Source organism: Tenrec ecaudatus, chromosome 12, assembly GCF_050624435.1.
Source record: "Tenrec ecaudatus isolate mTenEca1 chromosome 12, mTenEca1.hap1, whole genome shotgun sequence".
NCBI lineage: Eukaryota > Metazoa > Chordata > Mammalia > Afrosoricida > Tenrecidae > Tenrec > Tenrec ecaudatus.
In genome coordinates, this window is record NC_134541.1 from 11,437,914 (window position 1) to 11,456,721 (window position 18,808).

At 51.7% G+C, this 18,808-nt stretch overlaps 1 protein-coding gene across 3 annotated transcripts in view; it reads left to right on the top strand.

Annotated features, from left to right (window-relative positions):
- Window positions 1-18,808, top strand: part of ATP9A (ATPase phospholipid transporting 9A (putative)) — a 134,404-nt gene that overhangs the window by 33,625 nt on the left and 81,971 nt on the right. For all 3 annotated transcript variants that reach the window (XM_075528536.1, XM_075528537.1, XM_075528538.1), the window contains exon 4: window positions 11,081-11,189. In XM_075528536.1, coding sequence (XP_075384651.1) covers window positions 11,081-11,189 — 109 coding nt within the window. The remainder of the gene's footprint in view (window positions 1-11,080; window positions 11,190-18,808) is intronic.

Below are 18,808 nucleotides of genomic sequence, written 5' to 3' on the forward strand. Positions count from 1 at the left end.
CACAGGAGGAAGATGAGGCTTCCCACTCCCGTAAAGAGTTCCTGTCTCGGAAGCCCACGGGGGCAATTCTCCTCCGTGCTGTAGGTGACTCTGAGTGGGGATCGCCTCGATGGCAGTGAGTTTTGAGTGTTTCCCTGCTCCTCCTGTGAGCCAGGCGCTGTGCTGGGGGCTGGGCATGCAGCAGTGCATGAAGCAGCTCAGACACTGGGGGGGTGATGTGAGGACAGTTCTTTCCTGCTATGATTCATTTGTGAGTGAGAGAAGGTGCCAGACCGGGCAGGAGGTGGTTTATCTCAGCGTGCCGCCCCACCCCCACCCCTTGGGTAGCAGGCGCTCTTGTCAGGGCCAGGCAGGTGACAGGCGCTGAGTGAATGAGCCTGGGGGTTACCAGGAAGCGGATGCCTTGACCTGGCAGACGCCAGTGCCCGGGGAAGCCAGTCTTGGGAAGGACTGGGGGGCTCGGGGCTATTGAGGCGTGGGCAGGTGCTACTCCGCCCCTGCAAGGGACCTGGACCCAGAGCTGCCAGGCCCAAGAGTTAGAAACGGAAGGTTTTATATGAAATGCCCTGATTTCATCTTAGTCTTGCTTATTGTATGCATCTACCCAATCAAGCTAGGAGTTAGCCATTGATTTACAGGAGCCAGTCTATGACGTGTGTGGGAAGTCTGTGATGTAGACCAGCAGATGAAATGGACTGTCTGAAGTCCCCCGGTCATCGACCAGACTGCCCTTTAACGTGCTGTTAGCTGAAAGGCAGTCATTCCACCTGCCCTGGCATCTAAGTCATGAGGACGTAGCAGTGTAAGCATTCTGCTGTAGACACCTCAGAGGTGTATTCCACATGTCCATAGATTGGGACCACAGATGCCCACGAAGGCAGCCGTGTTTTCTCTCCTGCCCCCATGCCTCTCTGACTTGATTAATACAGCCCACTCTGTGTGCTCCTCCATGGCCCTATTGCCCATCACCCAGCCCTGTAGCACAATCCCCCATCCCACCACCCAGGCTCGTCTTGGGGTACAGACATTGGCATCCTGCAGCCCCATTTCCATCACACTGGGTGTCTGTGGTGAGTAGAGATTTGGGTCACATTTATCATCCCCTTTTCATTCTCAGAGCTAAATATTGGGAGGGGGTAGGGGGTTTGCCAACCAAACTCAGGCCAATTTAGTTGATGTCGACTCATACTGACCCTATAGGACAGGGTAGAACTGCCCCTGTGGGTTTCCAAGGCTGTAACTATGTAGAAAGAGAGGCTGGTGGTTTCAAACTGATGACCTTGCAGTTAGCAAGCCAACTCATAACCACTAATGCCACCAGGGTTCCTCAGTATGGTGACAGGCAGGTTGAACTCAGCAGGGATTAAGTGGGGAGAACCAGCTGGGTCAGAAGAGACAGAATGCCGACTTCTCCTAGAGGAGGGAATGGAGGTTCCTGTGCACTGATGGGGAAAAGGGGTCCTCATTAGACAGACAAGCACTTGGGACCCTGCCAGCGGTCACACCAGGATATGAAAAGTGAGTTACAGAGATTGGGGCTCCTTCTTCAGGAGAGGCGTTTGGCATGTCAGGGAGAGCTTTGGGGGTGTATGTGAAGTGCAGAGAGCAGCATGGCTTCTCTTAAGAAAACAATCAAACAGACAAACCCCAATACACTACCTTCTATCCAACGCCAACCCATAGCTACCCCCCTGGACCAAGGCGAACTGCCTCACCGGTTTCCAAAGCTGTAAATCTTCACAGAGGCTGAGGCCCTCGTTGTTTTCCTTCAGAGCACCTGGTGGGCTCAAACCGGCACCTTTCAGTTCGTAGCTGAGCGCTTTGCTGCTGCACCGTCAGGGCGCCTAGGCTGTCATGTTAGAACAGTGCCGTGAGCTGCTGTTGAGGGGCTCCTGGCTGGTGGCGCGCTGTGCGCAGTGAAACATGACCAGACACCTGGAGGGGATGAGTCACTGGTTCTGGGATACCAGGACCACAGTTTCGAGGGACCGTTCGGTCAGCCTGGCATCATGCAGTCCATAAAGGCCGTGCTTCCTCCCGCGTGGAATCGGGAAAGCTTAGCAGCCCTGGGAGGTGCACACACTGCTTTGGCCCTGAGATAGACTGGTAGAACCCAAGACCATGGCCCTCAATCATCCTCCAGGTCAATAACTGAACTCGCCCCCATGGCTCAATTTCCAGCCAAACAGCAGACCGGTCTCCAAGGGGCGCAGTAACACCAGGGAGGTATGAACAGCTAAGAATAGCCCACCCACGTTTGGAGGTCAAGGAGGCAGCCTGTGCCCTAGGACCCAATTCAGAATGGTTCCGAGACAAGCAGTGGGGCCATGAAACCCAGGTGGGGTTGAGATAGGAGCGTGGCATTAAGAGGATTACAATACAAGGGATAAAGCAAAATGGCTTCTGGGTTGTGGACTGAAACACTGACAACCTGCTCTGTGAACCTGCACACTCAATCTACGGCCAACAGTTCACAAAAGCAAAAAAAGCCAAAGTCGGCCATCCAACCTCATAGCCCAAAGGGTTTGGCTGCATTTTTTTTTTTTTAGGAATAACAATTTATTTATATTTATTTTTTTACATTTTATTAGGGGCTCATACAACTCTTATCACAATCCATACATATACATACATCAATTGTATAAAGCACATCCATACATTCCCTGCCCCAATCATTCTCAAAGCATTTGCTCTCCACTTAAGCCCTTTGCATCGGGTCCTCTTTTTTTTTTCCCTCCCTCCCCGCTCCCCCCTCCCTCGTGAGCCCTTGCTAATTTGTAGATTGTAATTTTGTCATATCTTGCCCTATCCGGAGTCTCCCTTCCCAGCCTTCTCTGCCGTCCATCTCCCAGGGAGGAGGTCACATGTAGATCCTTGTAATCAGTTCTCCCTTTCCAACCCACTCACCCTCCACTCTCCCAGCATCGCCCCTCACACCCCTGGTCCTGAAGGCATCATCCACCCCGTACTCCCCGTGTCTCCAGCCCCCATATGCACCAGTGCACATCCTCTGCCCTATCCAGTCCTGCAAGGTAGAATTCGGATCATGGTATTTGGGGAGAGGAAGCATCCAGGATCTGGGGGAAAGCTGTGTTCTTCATCGTTACTACACTGCACCCTGACTGACCCATCTCCTCTCCTAAGCCCCCTCTATGAGGGGATCTCCAGTGGCCGACAAATGGGCTTTGGGGGTCTCCACTCTGCACTTCCCCCTTCATTCACTATGGTATATATATAGATATATATATATATTTTGCATGATGCCTTATACCTGGTCCCTTTGGCACCTCGTGATCGCACTGGCCGGTGTGCTTCTTCCATGTGGGCTTTTTTGCTTCTGAGCTAGATGGCCGCTTGTTCACCTTCAAGCCTTTAAGACCCCAGACGCTATCTCTTTTGATAGCCAGTCACCATCAGCTTTCTTTGCCACATTTGCTTATGTACCCGTTTGTCTTCGGCGATCGTATCATGGAGGGGTGCAGCCAATGATATGACTTTTTGTTCTTTGATGCCTGATAACTGATCCCTTCAGGACCTTGTGATTACACAGGCTGGTGTGTTCTTCCATGTGGGCTTTGTTGCTTCTGAGCTAGATGGCCGCTTGTTTATCTTCAAGCCTTTAAGACCCCAGACACTATCTCTTTTGATAGCCGGGCACCATCAGCTTTCTTCACCACATTTACTTGTTCATCCGCTTTGGTTTCAGCAGTTGTGTCGGGAGGGTGAGCATTGTAGAGTGCCAATTTAATAAAAGAAAGTATTCATGCATTGAGAGAGTGCTTGAGTAGAGGCCCAAGGTCCTTCCGCCATCTTAATACTAAACCTATAAATGTAGACACAAAGATCTATTTCCCTATCCTCATATATATATTTGCATGTACATGCCTTTGTCTAGACCTCTATAAATACCCTTTGACTCCTAGCTCTTTCCTCCATCTCCCTTGACTTTCCTCCTGCCCTACTACCAAGCTCCGTCCCCACCTGGGTTACAGCTATACCTCTTCTTTACGTAACCTTACCCTTGATCATTCCCTACCAGGCCTGCCACTCCCCCCTCACCACCAATTTGGGTCCCATGTTGTTCCCTTGTCCCTGTGTTTGTTAACACCACTTCCTTACCCCCCTCCCCACTTCCCCCTATCCCAAGTCCCCCCCGGAACTGTCGGTCCTGTTGTTTTTCCTCCAGATAGTTCATCCAGCCTGTCCTATTCAGACAGACCTGTGGAGACACTAACATGCACGAAAACAAGACAGAGGAAAACAAAGCAACAGTACACAACGAGACAACAAAACAACAACAACAAACCACTGACAAAGAACAGAACAAAACACATCAAGAAAGAAAAGCTTGTAGTTAGTTCAAGGATCACTTGCTGGCCCTTAGGAGTGTTTTCCAGTCCAGTCTGTTGGGGCAGCACGCCCTGGCCCCAGAGTCCACTTTCAGCATTCCCTGGGGACCTTGCCGCTCCATTCCCTTGCTGTTCTGCTGATCTCCCCCAGTGCTTTGCCTCGGTGTGGTGGGGTCAGGTCAGGTGCAATTCCCATACTGTGTCTCCGGTGCTGTCCCCTGTATCACCCTTGGTCACTGATTGGCATCATTTCTCATAGTGGAGCCAGCCATGTTGTTCTCTCTGTGGACTGGCTGCTCTACTCAGGAACATCATCCTCACGGCCTGGTGGGCCAGGCTGTGCTCCACTCTCTCCTCCTCCCCCTTCACCTGCTCCCGTGTGCTCTGATCAGATACGTCCCTCTACCGGAGCTGCAGAATCAACATCGTCCTTTGAAACAAATTCTTCTCAGGGGAGGGGCAGGAATCCACTTAATTTTTGGTGCTGGGGCCAGCCTCCCAGACCTCTCCACTGGTTCCCTACTCCACGCCGGGATATTGCATTCACACCTTGCGGCACTGGTTTGAAGTCTGGTCCCACTTTCCCTGTGGAGATATAAACAATACCCTCTCCTGGGTGGGAGGAATAACAATTTATTAATTAAAATTTTTTCATGAAAAATTTTATTATTTAAACATTTCACCTAGCTTATAATTTAATAGCTCGATTATAACAAGAGTTAGGCGATCATCACCACAATCAATCCCAGAATATTTTCTTCTTCTCTCCTCCTGCTTGTTGTTAGCTCCCCATTTTCACCTGATTTTTCCTGCCATGCTCCTAAGTCATTATTAATCCGGTGACAGACTTTATCGCTTTACCTGTGAATTTCATATGCAGAAAGTCATACAAAAACCAAGCAGGCACCAAATAAACCATACAGCAACAAAACAAAACAAACCTCAGAGCCCCAATGAATTGTTAAAATAAATAAATTAAAAAAAAACAAAACAAACAAACAAAAAAAAACCAAACCTCAGTCGGAAAGAAAGCAGAAATGGTAAATGCTGAAGCAACTTTAAAATGGGTCCAGATGCATGCCAAATGGTGTTACATTTTAACCTAACTTGGAAGTACAGCCGGAGTGCTCCTTAGAGCTAAGGCTTTGTCTTACATACTTTGGACATGTGGTCAGGAGAGACCAGTCCCTGGAGAAGGACATAGAGGGCCAGCGGAGGAGGAGAAGGTCCTCCAAGAGACGAATTGGCCCCGTGACTGCAACGATGGGTGTAGGCATGATTGGGAGGTGGCGAAGGACGGGGCAGATTCATAGCATAAGGTTGCTTTGGGTCAGAACTGACCCGATGGCACCCGGCAGCAACATCCTCTGCCCTCATCAAATTTACGGTGATCTCTGCCAGCTGTCTAGGCGATTCACATCCCTGGACACCCCAGAAGGGCTTCCACGGAGACAATCCGTATGGGGGTTCTGCTAATGGACTCTGGCTTCCACCCCCATCCATTGCCTTCTGCAAAGCAGGTTTTTCGAACGTAAGCTCTGATATCATTCCCCCCTTCAGATTTGGATTTCATTATTTGCAATCCTGGGATCACACAGGCTGGTGTGCTGCTTCTGTGTGAACTTAGTTGACGCCTGACTTAGATGGCTGCTGGTTTTATGACAAGCTTTCAGGACTCAGAGGCTATTCTTTCTGCTAGCCAGGCTCCATCACTAGACTTTGCTACAGCACCATCTTTTCAGTGATCCTTTCTTCAGGGTGAGTAGGGAGTAGGTTGGTTGCACTTTAAAAAAAAAATAATCTAAGGAGAATGTTTATTAAGTCTTAACCAGATAAAGTCAAGACATGCACATCTTCTGAATTGGAGAGACCATTAGCATGAGGTCATGATGACGTCCAAGGATTGAGGCACAAAGCCACTTAAATAGAACAAAGAGACTCATGCCTCTGTGGCCCCCAGTACAGTGATCTCCATAGAAAACACACCCAGGCAAGCCCCTGGCCTAATCAGAGCATGTGGCGATAACTCATTTTCTAATGAACTCTGCCGGAGGGCAAGCCTCTTCACAACTCTGGGCAATGGTCAAGGATCCCTGGTGGTGTAGTGCTTACCCATGCATTGGGCTTCGATTTGAATGGTTGTCAGTTCAAAATTATCAGCAGGTTCACAGGCAAAAGAGTGGGCTTACTATTCTGGTAAAGAGTTACAGTCTCAGAAACCTACTTTTAATGGATTGACTTTCCTGGGCCAGTGTCCTCACTGGTATTTTAGCATGATTTTGTCTGCCTCCTGGCTTGCTGGGAGGGTCAGTGAATACCTAAAATGTTTCAGGAACATTCTCAACATTCTCATTGTAATTTCCAACTCTGGCACTCGTGACCTTATTGTTTATGGGGAGGGTCAAGTTTTCTGTTTTGTTTTTTTTAAATTTTTATGAGCTTGGTTCTTGGCATTAATGTGTTGGTGGGAGGAATTCTTAGGAGATAAGAGAGATCTTCTATATGATAGTTTGCAGACCAAATAAGAGATCAGGATTTTCTTGTTGGGTGAGTTCTGGCGGATGTCAGCTCCCATGTGAACACCACCCCAACCAAGATGTGGGGCATGTCTCCCCGCCAACAGTGTTCCCTGGTGCCTCTTTCCTGTCACCCCGCACCCCCCAGAGGCAACTGTTCCTCTGCCTTCTCTTACCCAGGGGTTAGAGGTGCATCAGTTCTGCAGGTCGGCTTTTGACGTTTAAGAGGTAGTGGCCCCGGAGATGGCTGGTGATGTGAGACAGGATGGGACATTGCTCAGTCTTGCGCTCTCTCCCTGGTTGTTGGTCCCTTGTCAACTGCTGTGCGGTGCTGGAAGATGTGCTACGGTGTCTTCAAACACGGTAGCAGATACCATTCTGTGATGATCCATAGGATCTTTTCTAGAAGGCAGTCTTAGTCTGGAAGCGCTGCAGAAACCTGTTCACCATGGGGTTGACCTGCTGGCATTTGAAATGCCAGGGGCATAGCTTCCAGCATCCCAGAAACGCAGGAGCCACGCCCGAAACTACACCCTGACTGACGGCTGGTGGATGTTTGAAGGACAACTTTTTAAAAATGCTTAACATCTTCAGAAATGCTTGTGTGTTCCTGGCCACCTAGGACTTCTTTCCCAGCTCAGCCAAGATGACCAGTCCTTGAAGATTCTTTCTGAGTATCTGGCTATTAGGAATCGCCTGAATTGGGATTCCCTGTTTCCTTCTGCTGTGCACAGGGTCCCTCGAGTCAGAACCGACCTGACCACACCTAGCGACAAATTGGAAGGTTGGAATTTCTTTATTTATGGGCTGCATTTGCACCTCTTTGTAAAGTGTTCAGCTCAGGCTTGGAGGGCCCCAGGCTGGCTGGGAGAGGCCAGGTAGGTAAGTAACAGATTGGAGGCAGGTTCAGTACAGCGCAGGGCTTCCAGGGCCTCTCTTGGTGTGAGCACCTGCTTTTTATGAACATCCATGGGATTTAGCCGGGTCTAAATAGAGAGAAAGAGAAAGGACAGTTTTTGCAAAAACAAGCCGAACTCCTGACAGAAAGACAAGCATCAGCTTTGGGGCCCCCTCCCAGAAGACCGCTTCCTCTGTCTTCCTCTGTGTTGTGGCTTTGTTTTCCAGGCCCGTTTTCCTTTGGCTGAGGTCTTAGTCCGGCCGCTGTGGGGGACTTGAACGAGCGGAGTCTGTTCCCTCACAGGTCAGGAGGCTATAAGTTCTAATTCAGGTTAGGCTTTCCCTCAGTGGGCTCGAGGGGAAGGCTCTTGACTCTTCTGAGCTCTGTCCCTGGTCTGTGGTCCTGTGGCAAGGTATCTCTCTTCCCTACCTCGGCTTTGCCCTCCCCTCGCCCTCCCCCTCCCCCTCCCTTTCCTCTTGCTTGTTAATATCTTCTATTATCTCCAAAGACAGGGACTCAATCGACTCCCTACTGGAAGACCCATTTGCAAATGGGGTTATAACCACAGGGGTCAAGTTTCACAGCACATATTTTGGGGACCTCCTCCAGCCTAGGTGTGGTGGTTGTGGAGGTCATGCATGGTTCTGCTAATGGAAAGGTCAGTGTAAGGTAGTCGAGAGGCGCCAGAGACCAAATCAGTTGAATTAGAGCAAACAGGCTTTATTGTGGAGAAAATCCTAGCCTGGGCGAAGTCCCGTGGTCCACAGTGTCTGGGCCGAGGGAGTCGCGCCCCAGACTACAGGGGTGGTGCTTATATGGCCAGGGAACATGTGCCTGGACTGTCTTGAGTCCATATAAGGTAGTCAGGGATTGGGAGATACAGGTATGTCCGGGTTTCTGGAATGTAGGGTTTCTGGAATGTAAGGTGTCTTACTGGTTTCGGGTGTATTCGTGCTGGGTGCAGAGCAGTGGGCCGAGAGAACAAAGCGGGCACTGAGCCAAACGGGCCATGCCGGGTGCAGAGCAGCGGGTTGAGAATAAAGCGAGCCATTAGCCAGCTCTGGTCAGCTCTGCAGGTGTGTGTGGGAGATTCAAGGTCACTCGCTGCTAGTTGTTTCAGCCAGCTCTGGTCAGTTCCGCGTGGGTGGTCACTTGCTGCTAGAAGCCGGCCTGGTATTGATCCGGCCATACAGTCATCAGTTCAAAATCACTAGCTGCTTCCCAGGAGGGAGAGAAAGCTTCTTATTCCTATAAAGAGTTGTTACAGTCTCAGGAAACCACTAGGGGGAGCAGTTCTACCTTGTCCTGTGGGGTTGCTATGAGTCAAAATCGACTGGATGGTAGCGAGTTTGGTTTTTCAGGTTTGTCCAGACGAGTTGTGTCCTTTACTTGTGGTTGGTTGGAAGCAGGATTCAATGCGATGGCGGTGGGTGTGTGTGTCCTGGGCACAAGGTCACTGGTGGCTCACTGGTAGAATTCTCAGCTTCAGTGCAGGAGACCCCCGGCTTGGTTCCAACCAGCACCCCTCCTGCTGGGCCACATGGTCAGTCAGCGGAGGCCCGCAGATTCTTGTATGTGTCTGTGATGCTGACATGGTTTCAGGCTCTTCCAGACTAAGGTGGGCTAGGAAGAAAGGCCTGGTCATCCACTTCTGAAAACCAGCCAACAAGACCCTGTGGATCCCACTGGATTTGAGAAGCAATCATTGGGTTGGCTCAGGACTGGGCAGTACGTGGGTTGCCGAGAGTCAGAGGCTGGCAGACACAGCTAAGGTTGTGTTCTAGATGCACTGTCACTTAAAGGATACTCAGCAGTTTGCAGGGTTACATTGTATCTTCCAACAGGCGGACTCCTTGTCTCCTGGTCTGTGAGCTGTTTTGCTGGCCCCATCCATGTTCCCCTAGACTCAGAGTGATGTGGCAGGTGGGAGCAAGGGCCCCCAGAGCTGGATTTCCTGGTTTTAAGTTCCTGCTGGTCACTTACTAGCTTATGCTCTTGGGCAAGATGACCTCCCCTCTCTGTGACTCAGTTTCCTCCTCTCTAACAAGGGGCCCCAGGGACAGCAGTGCTTCTGACAGGGTGGTCTGAGGCCACAGTAAATGGGGCGCAAAGCCGACAGCCTGGAGGCGGACATTGCTGACCTCTGGCTTCCCTGTTGCCCTGTGGCAGGAGTCCAGCGTGGCTCCACACTGCCCCCCGTCCTCCATTTGCCTACTCTGACACCCACTGTGGCTCCACGCCTCTCCACACCAGTGCTCGGCTCCTTAATCGGTTGTAACAGGCACAGACTCATAGCCATCATCGGAATTAAGGGAAGCTAATGAGTTCGCACCAAGTCAGGATCAGTAAACACTAAGGAGACAGTGCTTGGTTTGCTCAGGCAGAAGCCAAGTCTCCCTCTCTCTGGTCCTCAGCTGCTTAGTCATGTGGTAGCCAAGTCTCTCACCGATGCTCAGCCTCTCAGCCACGTGACCTCTTGACCTTGGCCTCCGTTGCACACCGCCATCCTCTCTCGGGCCAGATGGGGAGAAGTACCCCGTAGTCTCTGTGCTGCTCCCCTGAGTTTGTTTCCATGCCACAGTCTCAGACGCATCTGGTTTCCGCAGCCTCCACAGCTGCAGACGGAGATCTTGGAATTGTTCTTCCGAGGTCCTCGGGGTGGGGGGGTAGGGAGGTTCCCTCTGCTGCTGCTTCAAAGAGGGGTGTGGAAATGAAACCTACCAGTCCTCTCTATTAGCATTACACACGCCCTGTTTGCATAGCCCTGCACAGGAATTTCATTGGAGCTACAGAGACTTGAATAGAAGAACCGTTATGAAATGGCTCTCCACCCCAGGGTGCATATGGCCTTGGACTCATCAGCGTCATCCAGCTTTCTCCCCGACCCCACCCCCTTCTGGGTGGCTGGTCTCTGTATTCTACAGTTTTAGTAATTACAAAGCCTGTGGTGGTTCTTTGATGGTTTTTCTTGTGTGTGTGTGTGTGTGTGTGTGTGTGTGTGTGTGTGTGTGTGAGAACACCAGTTGTTTCGGGTTTAGGCCCCCCATGTGCATGAGAGTGGAACCCTATTCCATGGGGTTGGTCCCCATAGATTCTTCTGAACAAGACAGCCTGGCCTTTCTTTTGTGGTTCTTCTGGGCGGACTTGAACCTCCGACCTTTGGTTAGTGGCAGAGAGCATAACTGTTTGTCCTGCCCAGAGACGCCATGTTGTTATTGTTAGTAGGGGTGTTCTAATTAGCAATGATGTTATATTATTCTAGGGTGTCTCCCCCCTACTGTCTCTGAAGGGCTAACCCCTCTCGCCTCTCTCTGCAGGGCTTCGTGCTGGCTGTCACCATCATCCGAGAGGCGGTGGAGGAGATCCGATGCTACCTCAGGGACAAGGAAGTCAACTCCCAGGTCTACAGCCGGCTCACAGCCAGAGGTCAGCCACCCAGGGCCGGGCAACTCCATCATGGGTGGCACTGATGGTCAAGGGAGCTGAGTGCAAAGCTCAGGCCTGTGGGTGGGTAGGTAGGGGTGTGGCTGCCTTGTGCCCCAGCCGGGTGGACTCAGGCTGGGCCATCCTCTCTGAGTGGTCTTGTCAGCCTGTCCCACTTCATGGGCCTGGGTGAAAGGTGGGCATTTGGCCTGGGTTGCCCCTGGTGGGTGTTCTGAGTTGCAGCTGGGGCTACTCCTTTTCCTGGGCTGAGCTGCGGGAGGCAGGTGGGTACCCCTCCATCTGTGAAAGGGTCCCTCCCATGGCGGGTGTTTCTGGGCATCGAAGCGCGGATACTTTCAGCTCTGGATCTTGCAGGAGTGAGGAGTGTAAAGCCAGGCTCTGTGTGAGAGTTGGAAATGGCAGCGGGTCTGAGTAAAGGCAGCCTCACTTTAAACTTTAAAGAGGCCTCATAAGTCTTAGAAACACAATGGTGCTGTGGGTGGGGTTGGATCTGTTAGGTAGCAGAATAGAGGGGGTTGTCCCTCCATAGTGAAGACCCCCAAAGAGGAGACTGGAAGATAATCAAGCGAGCCTTAGCCAGCCATCAAGACCAACTGGGCATGTTCCAATTCAGGTGGGCGGCCGCATCCCTGGGCGGCCGCATCCCTGGGCGGCCCCAACGAGGCTCAGGTGGGCTTATTTCAGCCAATGGGGTCAACCAATACCTTCTTCCACGCCTCCCCAGCCTGAGGTTTAACTACCTTAGTGGCAGGACCACTGCCCCCTTTTTCATTTCCGCCTTTTGCCCTCTCCCCTTGACCTGTTCTTGAGCCTGCTCCGCTGTGCGGCGGGCTCTCTGGCCTCAGGCCACCACGCGTGGGTGAGCAGTCCCACGAGGTTGCCCGTGGTTAGTGGTGAACATAGCACAGCGTACTCGCATTTTGGCACGCTTCCCGGAAATAGCGTGCACTCTTCTGAGACTGTAAAGCCTGAAACTTTCTGTCCTTTATAAAAACCCACTCACATGGATCACAAACTAGCCTTTGGTGTGAATTCTTTATCGTGGGAAGCCAAGATCGGAGGTATAACCCCCCGCCCCTCCAAGAAATCTAACAGATCACAGCACTGAGAAATAACCAGCGCATGGAAGGAACCCCAGGGTCCCTGGCAGGTGCCTGCTGACCATGGTGGTACCGACAGCCCACCGGAAGGCATCCTCCGAGGGGCAACCTGTGCTGGTTCCCACCAGCTTCACTGCCCGCACAAAGAGTATGCCCAGGACCAGAAAGCCGCAGCCTCAAGCTTGCTCAGCTCACTAGGAAGGGAGGTCAATAGACAAAGCCCCTAAAAGGACAATTCCACCCCACCCCACCCCCCAGGCTCCTTCTCAGGACTCTGTTCAGGAGAGGCCCAAGGGCAGTCGAAGCCATGCCTTGCCTTCAGGAAGTGGGAAATGTTGAGAAGGACAGTCCGTGTCCGGCTGACTCCAGACCTGGGCAGGTGGGGAACCCCCTCGGAGGGGTAGGGCTTCAGCCTCCAGGGTCGGCACCCCTCACCTCCCTGAGGAGGTCTTTCCTTCCAGGATACACCTGTGCTCAGGAAAGATGCTATTTACCATCTCTCCCTCCTGCGCCCCCCCCCCCCCCGGAAAACCTTGACAGTGTAATGGAAGCCTCCCCAGGGAGAATGGAGAGACGCTGCTTTTGTAGCTGGTGGTCTGGAGAACCTGCAAGCCCGTGGGCCTGCTCTGTGACGGTTCAGGTACGGTAGCCGTCACCCTGCTCCATGCGGGGAAGAGAGGAAAGCGTGTCTCAGCCAAGGCAGGTGGGGGGTCATCAGAAGACCCCCTCGGGAGGGTGGCGTGTGCATATTAAACCCTCCCCTTAATCACTTGTTCTTACCATGGCTTTGAGAACTAACGCTTGGCAGCTGACAAAGGCCCTGTCGAGGGAGGGCGGGCTCCTTGGGGCTGAAGAGAAGCCCTTTGCATTCCGATTCCATGCATTCGGAATGACCCGACCCCCTGGGCTCCTTTCTTGTGGCGATTACTTTCCCTGAAAGGCGTATCTGCCCTCCCCCGCCGCCCCCGCCCTGCCTCTGCTTTGACTTCACTCAGCCCTCGAAAAGGTCCTGGGGAGAATTGGCAGATGGCCGCGGGCATTAAAAACATGTCTCCTTTGTGAGCCCTCTTTTGTGGCCTGTGCTCCCCATTGCCGGGGCAATGATGTGCGGGGCCAGGGAGCGGAGGGGGTGCTGAATATGAACCCGGGGCGCTGCCCCGGCAATTTGTCAGCAGCGTCCACAAAGCACCAGCGGGCTCAGCTTGGGGAGGCTTCTGGTAGATAGGCCCTGGAGGGCGGGCGGGTGGGGGGGGGGGGCAGTCCGACTTCAGAGGGAAGAAGGGGAACATTGAGAGTTTGATGGCAGGGAGCTTTGCTCAGCCCAGGAGCAAAATGAGACAAGTGCGTGCACACGCGCGTGTGTTTGCGGGCATGTGCAATAGCCAGGCGTAGCTGTTCCGCTCTGTCAAGTGGATTCCTTAAATCACGTTTTCCTCCGTAGGTTTGGGACTCAAAGCAAGACTATCCAGTCGTGGTCCGCCACCACATCCGGGCTATGGTAGTTGCTTGCATTTGGTAGCGTTTCCTGATGACGAACAGCAGGACTTGCACGGGTAGAATCATATATCTATAGAGAGAGATTTGTCTGCGATAATCTCTCACTAGTCGAAACGTAGTGTAGCGGGTTATGTGTGGGGCTGCTATCCAAAGTCCAGCGGCTTGAAGCCACCAAGCTCCTCCACAGGAGAAAGGCTGGGCTTTCTGCTCCCAGGAATGCTTACCGCCTCGGAAGCCCACAGAGGCCTTTCTGCCCGTCCCATAGGCTCACTATGAGCTGGTGTTGACTTGATGGCGGTGATTTGTTTTTAGTTTGATTACAATCCCCCTGTCCCCCTGGTGCCCCGTCATGTACCCCAGTCCCTCCCTGTGCCATGCCTCCTGTTACCATGTTCCAACCCTCTGGACTTTGTCCTGGCCTGTGCTGCCCTGGTGATTGGAGTTGCTCTGATTCCGGGTCACTTCGGTTGAGGGACCCTTGATTGATTTGCCTGTGCTGGGTGTGTCCCGGGAGGTAGTTTTCCGATTGTCCGTCCGTGCCCTGGGTTCATGTGAGGGCACTGCCAGCACCTTGGGGGTTTTCACACCAATCAGGTTCTTAAAACTTTCCACTGACTTTGAGGAAAGAAAGTAGTTTGGCTTTGAACAGCTGACCTGGGAGGTCTGGTCATCAGAAACTCACAGTTGGGAGGGAAATGGGTGACCGCTTTTATTTGTTTTAAGTAGCTGCTTCTCATAATTTAATTTGCCTTATTCTGTTTGAGATGCATCTACCGACTGGTTGGATTAAACGTGAAGGCAACTGTTACACCCTTCCTAGGAAGTATTTTAAGAGGACCGTTGGCTGCTCCCACAGGGATGACCTTCTCTCCGCTCTAAGGGGAAATGTTTGCGAGTCCTTTGTCTGCTAAACCTGTGATTGGCTTCTGGGCTCCCGACACAAACATGAAGGACGGGTCAAGGCCAGCAAGGCCTCTGTGCTTGGCTGGGTCTTCTGGTGACACACCTATGTGCTTAAGAAAGGACCTTATGTCGAGAGAGAAATGTATGTCCAGGAAGTGGCACAGTCCAGTTCAAGTCCATGAGTCGGAGACGAGCTGGATGCCCTTCCAGCTCCCACAGCTGCTGGCAGGTGAAGCAGGAAACCAGACGACCACAGGCCAGCAGGTGCAGAGTCCGGTGGATCCAAGGTAGGCAGGGCGCTGACAGCTCCCAGGGTCCACAGGCCACATGGGCCTCCAGCCCAGAAACGAGGAGAGGGGCTAGAGTGAAGCCAGCTCTCCACAAGGTCCCTTACCAGACCCCCAAGGGGACCAGATTCGGCTGTGACTCCCAAGGATAGGCCAGACCCCCAAGGGGACTGGATTACGCTGTGACTTGGTTGATAGATTGGACTCCATCTATATCATCTCAACAGCTGGCCAGCTGACTGGGAAACCTACCCCTCACAGATGGTGAAATCACAAAGCTCCTAACTGGTCGTCGTCATTTGGTGGCATGCGTGTGGTGGCTCTCATAGCCACGCTCCCTGCGCTTCGACTTCCTAGCCCAGGTGCTGGCGGTCAGGCTTCTGAATGTGAGCTCTTCCTGGGTCCTGTTGTCCTGTTCTAGCCCCCCCCCCTTTGCTGTGCAGACAGACCACTAAGCCTTTCAGTAAACCGTGGGGCGTCAGAATTTGTCAATGATTTCATTGTACTTGGGCCACAGTCACCGAGGACGGAAGCAGCTGTCAAGAAATCGGATGACCAGAAAAAAGAAATGAGGACAAATCGGATGACAGATCTGTGGCGGGTCTGCTGCAAAAGACCGCTTTTGGTTTCTTAAAAGCAGAGGCGACACTCTGATGACTAAGGTGCCACTGACCCAGCCCGCCCGCGGTCAGGTTACCTGCTTTCCAGCCAGGTGACCTGCTTCCCAGGCAGGTGAGTTTGCCCATGGGAACAGCAGGCACCAGAAGGACAGGTGCTGTGCTCAAAACGTGGTGTTGGGGAAGAATACTGAAAACACCACGGACTGCCAAGAGACCAAACACATTGGTCTTAGAAGAAGTGCCGTGCCAGCGTGTCAGAGAGGATGGTGAGACTTCAGCTGGCTCACTTCGGGCACGCCAACAGGAAAGACGAGGAAACTGCTCATAAAGGACTTGCTGGTTGGTCAAGTGGAGGGCCAGCCATGAGAGGCCCTAGAGGAGATGGCTGGACACGTAGCTGCAGGAGTGTGTGCAAACGCACCCACAGCCCTGAAGACTGGCCGGCGTGGAGCAGGCCGAGTTTCCCTCGGCTGTCCAGGAAGTCGCCCTGAGAGGAGCCAGGGAGGAGAGCACGCAGTTGAAGGCCGTACGCCAGTGAGAACAGCCGGGTGTGGTGCTTTCCATGAGGGACAGGGCTAGTGGTTTTCCAGCAGGGTGTCAGGGGGTGTTGGTGGGTGAATTAATGGGGGGTGGAGGCGGGGGTGATGGGATCCCCGGAAAGAGCTGCTGATATCTTCCGTAAGAGTAGACCTTCTGTATGAGCCCCCTAATAAAGCGATTATAAAAAAAACAAAGAGACAGCAAAACTCTGTCCCAAATTGTCACGGGCACACCCATTCTCAATATTTATGAATAAACACTTGTGCATACTTTAAAAGAAAAAAGAGTAGCCTTTCATCCGGAGGCTCGAAGGAAGGAAGGAAGGAAGGAAGGAAGGAAAGAAGGAAGGAAGGAAGGAAGGAAGGAAGGAGGGACAGGCTCCGTGATTTTGGGGGCCTAGGGAAAAGTAAGCATGTGGGCTCTCATTGAAAGATGACTAAGAAGTTCATAATGGGGAAAGCAGCGTGCACCCTTCTGCCCCAAGGCTCCATGCGGTGACCCAGTTGCATGCCTGTGAGGCTGCCCCCCCCCCCAAGAGTGCCCTAGATGAATGGAGTTAGCTGGGAGCTCAGGTGACGGGAGTACCTTGATTTTCTCCTGGAGCTCTGGTTGCATAGTGGGTTACCAGTTTGGCTGCTAACCACAAGGTCAGTGGTTCAAAACTACCGGCTTCTCCGAGGGAGAAAGATGAGACTTTCTGCTCCCTGGGAAACCCATGGGGGTAGTCCTGCTCTATCCCATCGGGTCGCTTTGAGTTGGCATCGACTCGATGGCAGAAAATTTGCTTTTTGAGTGAGTCTTGTTTTTCCCAAAAGGCCGTGTCTCCTGAGCCCCTCCCCGCTGAGGGACAGGAGAAAAAGACCACACAAGCCAGTCTCTGGGGAGGTTGATTGTACCATTCAAGAATTCTTCTACAATAGAGGAAAGAACTAGGAGGCAAAGGGCATTTATAGAGGTCTAAATACAGGCATGTACATATGTAAATGTATTTGTGAATGATGATGGTGAAATAGATCTTACATGCATATATTTATAGGTTTATTATTAAGGTAGCAGATGGACATTAGACCTCCACTCAAATACTCCCTGAATGCAAGAATTCTTTATTCTAGTAACCTGGCATTCCATGATGCTCACTTTCATGACATGATCACTGAAGACAAATGGGTGCATAAGCAAATGTGGTAAAGAAAGCTGATGGTGCCCGGCTATCAAAAGATATAGCGTCTGGGGTCAAGCGGCCATCTAGCTCAGAAGCAACAAAGCCCACATGGAAGAAGCACACCAGCCTGTGTGATCACGAGGTGTTTAAGGGATCAGGTATCAGGCATAAAGAACAAAAAATTATATCATTGTGAATGAGGGGGAGTACAGAGTGGAGACCCAAAGCTCATCTGTAGGCAACTAGACATCCCTTACAGAAGGGCCTCGAGGAGGAGACGAGCCATTCAGGATGCTGTATAGCACCAATGAAACATAAAACTTTCCTCTAGTTCTTTAATGCTTCTTCCCAACCCCCCCGCCCCCACTATCATGATCCCAATTCTACCCTACAAATCTGGCTAAACTGGAGGATGTACACTGGTATAGATCAGAGCTGGAAACACAGGGAATCCAGGACAGATAAACCCTCAGGACCAATAATGAGAGTAGTGATACCAGGAGGGGAAGGGGAAGGTGGGACAGAAAGGGGGAATGACCATAAGGACCTACATATAACCCCCCCCTGGAGGATGGACAACAGAAAAGCCGTTGAAGTGTAGTGTTGGACAGTGTAAGGTGCGACAAAATAATAATGTAAAAATCATCAAGGGTTCATGAGGGAGGGGAAAAATGAGCTGATACCAAGGGCTCAAGTAGAAAGCAAATGTTTTGAGAATGACGATGACCACAACTGTACAAATGTGCTTGACACAATGGATGGATTGTGATAAGAATTGTATGAGCCCCCAAAAGAATGATTAAAAAAAAAAAAAAGAATTCTCCTACAGGGCATAGTGCCAGAAGATGGTAGCACCAGAGCCGTTTGGAGATCACCTTCCAAATTGGAAGGCAGGAGAAGGAAAACAGAACCTTCGAATAATGAACAGCCAATGCTGGGCAAGAGCTGCACCATCATTTTTTCATTGGCCCGCGGAGGTAGGCCTTTATAGATCGAACCCCGAGGCTCAGAAAGGAGACATCCGTAACCCGAGGCTGAAGAGCCAGCGTGCCCAGGCCAGCATCCTCTAGCCTGCCTCCTTGAAATCCGTCTTTAAACACCATCAGAGGCTTCAAAGAGTGGTTCTCAGACCCTTATCAGTTTTTATGGTTTTAATCAGAGATGTTTCCCTCCAGGGAATGGTATTCAGTGGCCCTGGAAATGCCAAAGCACACTAAGAAGCCTTGGGAGCAGCAGCCCAGGACGCCTGCACAACTTGGTTTTGCTAGTCAAGGGGACGGGGTGGGGCGTGGAGCAGGAAGGGTAATGAAAGAATGAATTATCCCACCGTTGACACCTCTTCTTCAAACCAAAAGTTTCATCTTGAAAGACCTGCCGTGCTTATCAGAGGGAGTGAGAAAAATTGATGGGGGTCTGTATTTTCACAAGGTGTATTCCTGGGCTCTTCACACCAGAACGCTGTGTGTGTGTGTGTGTGTGTGTGTGTGCGCGT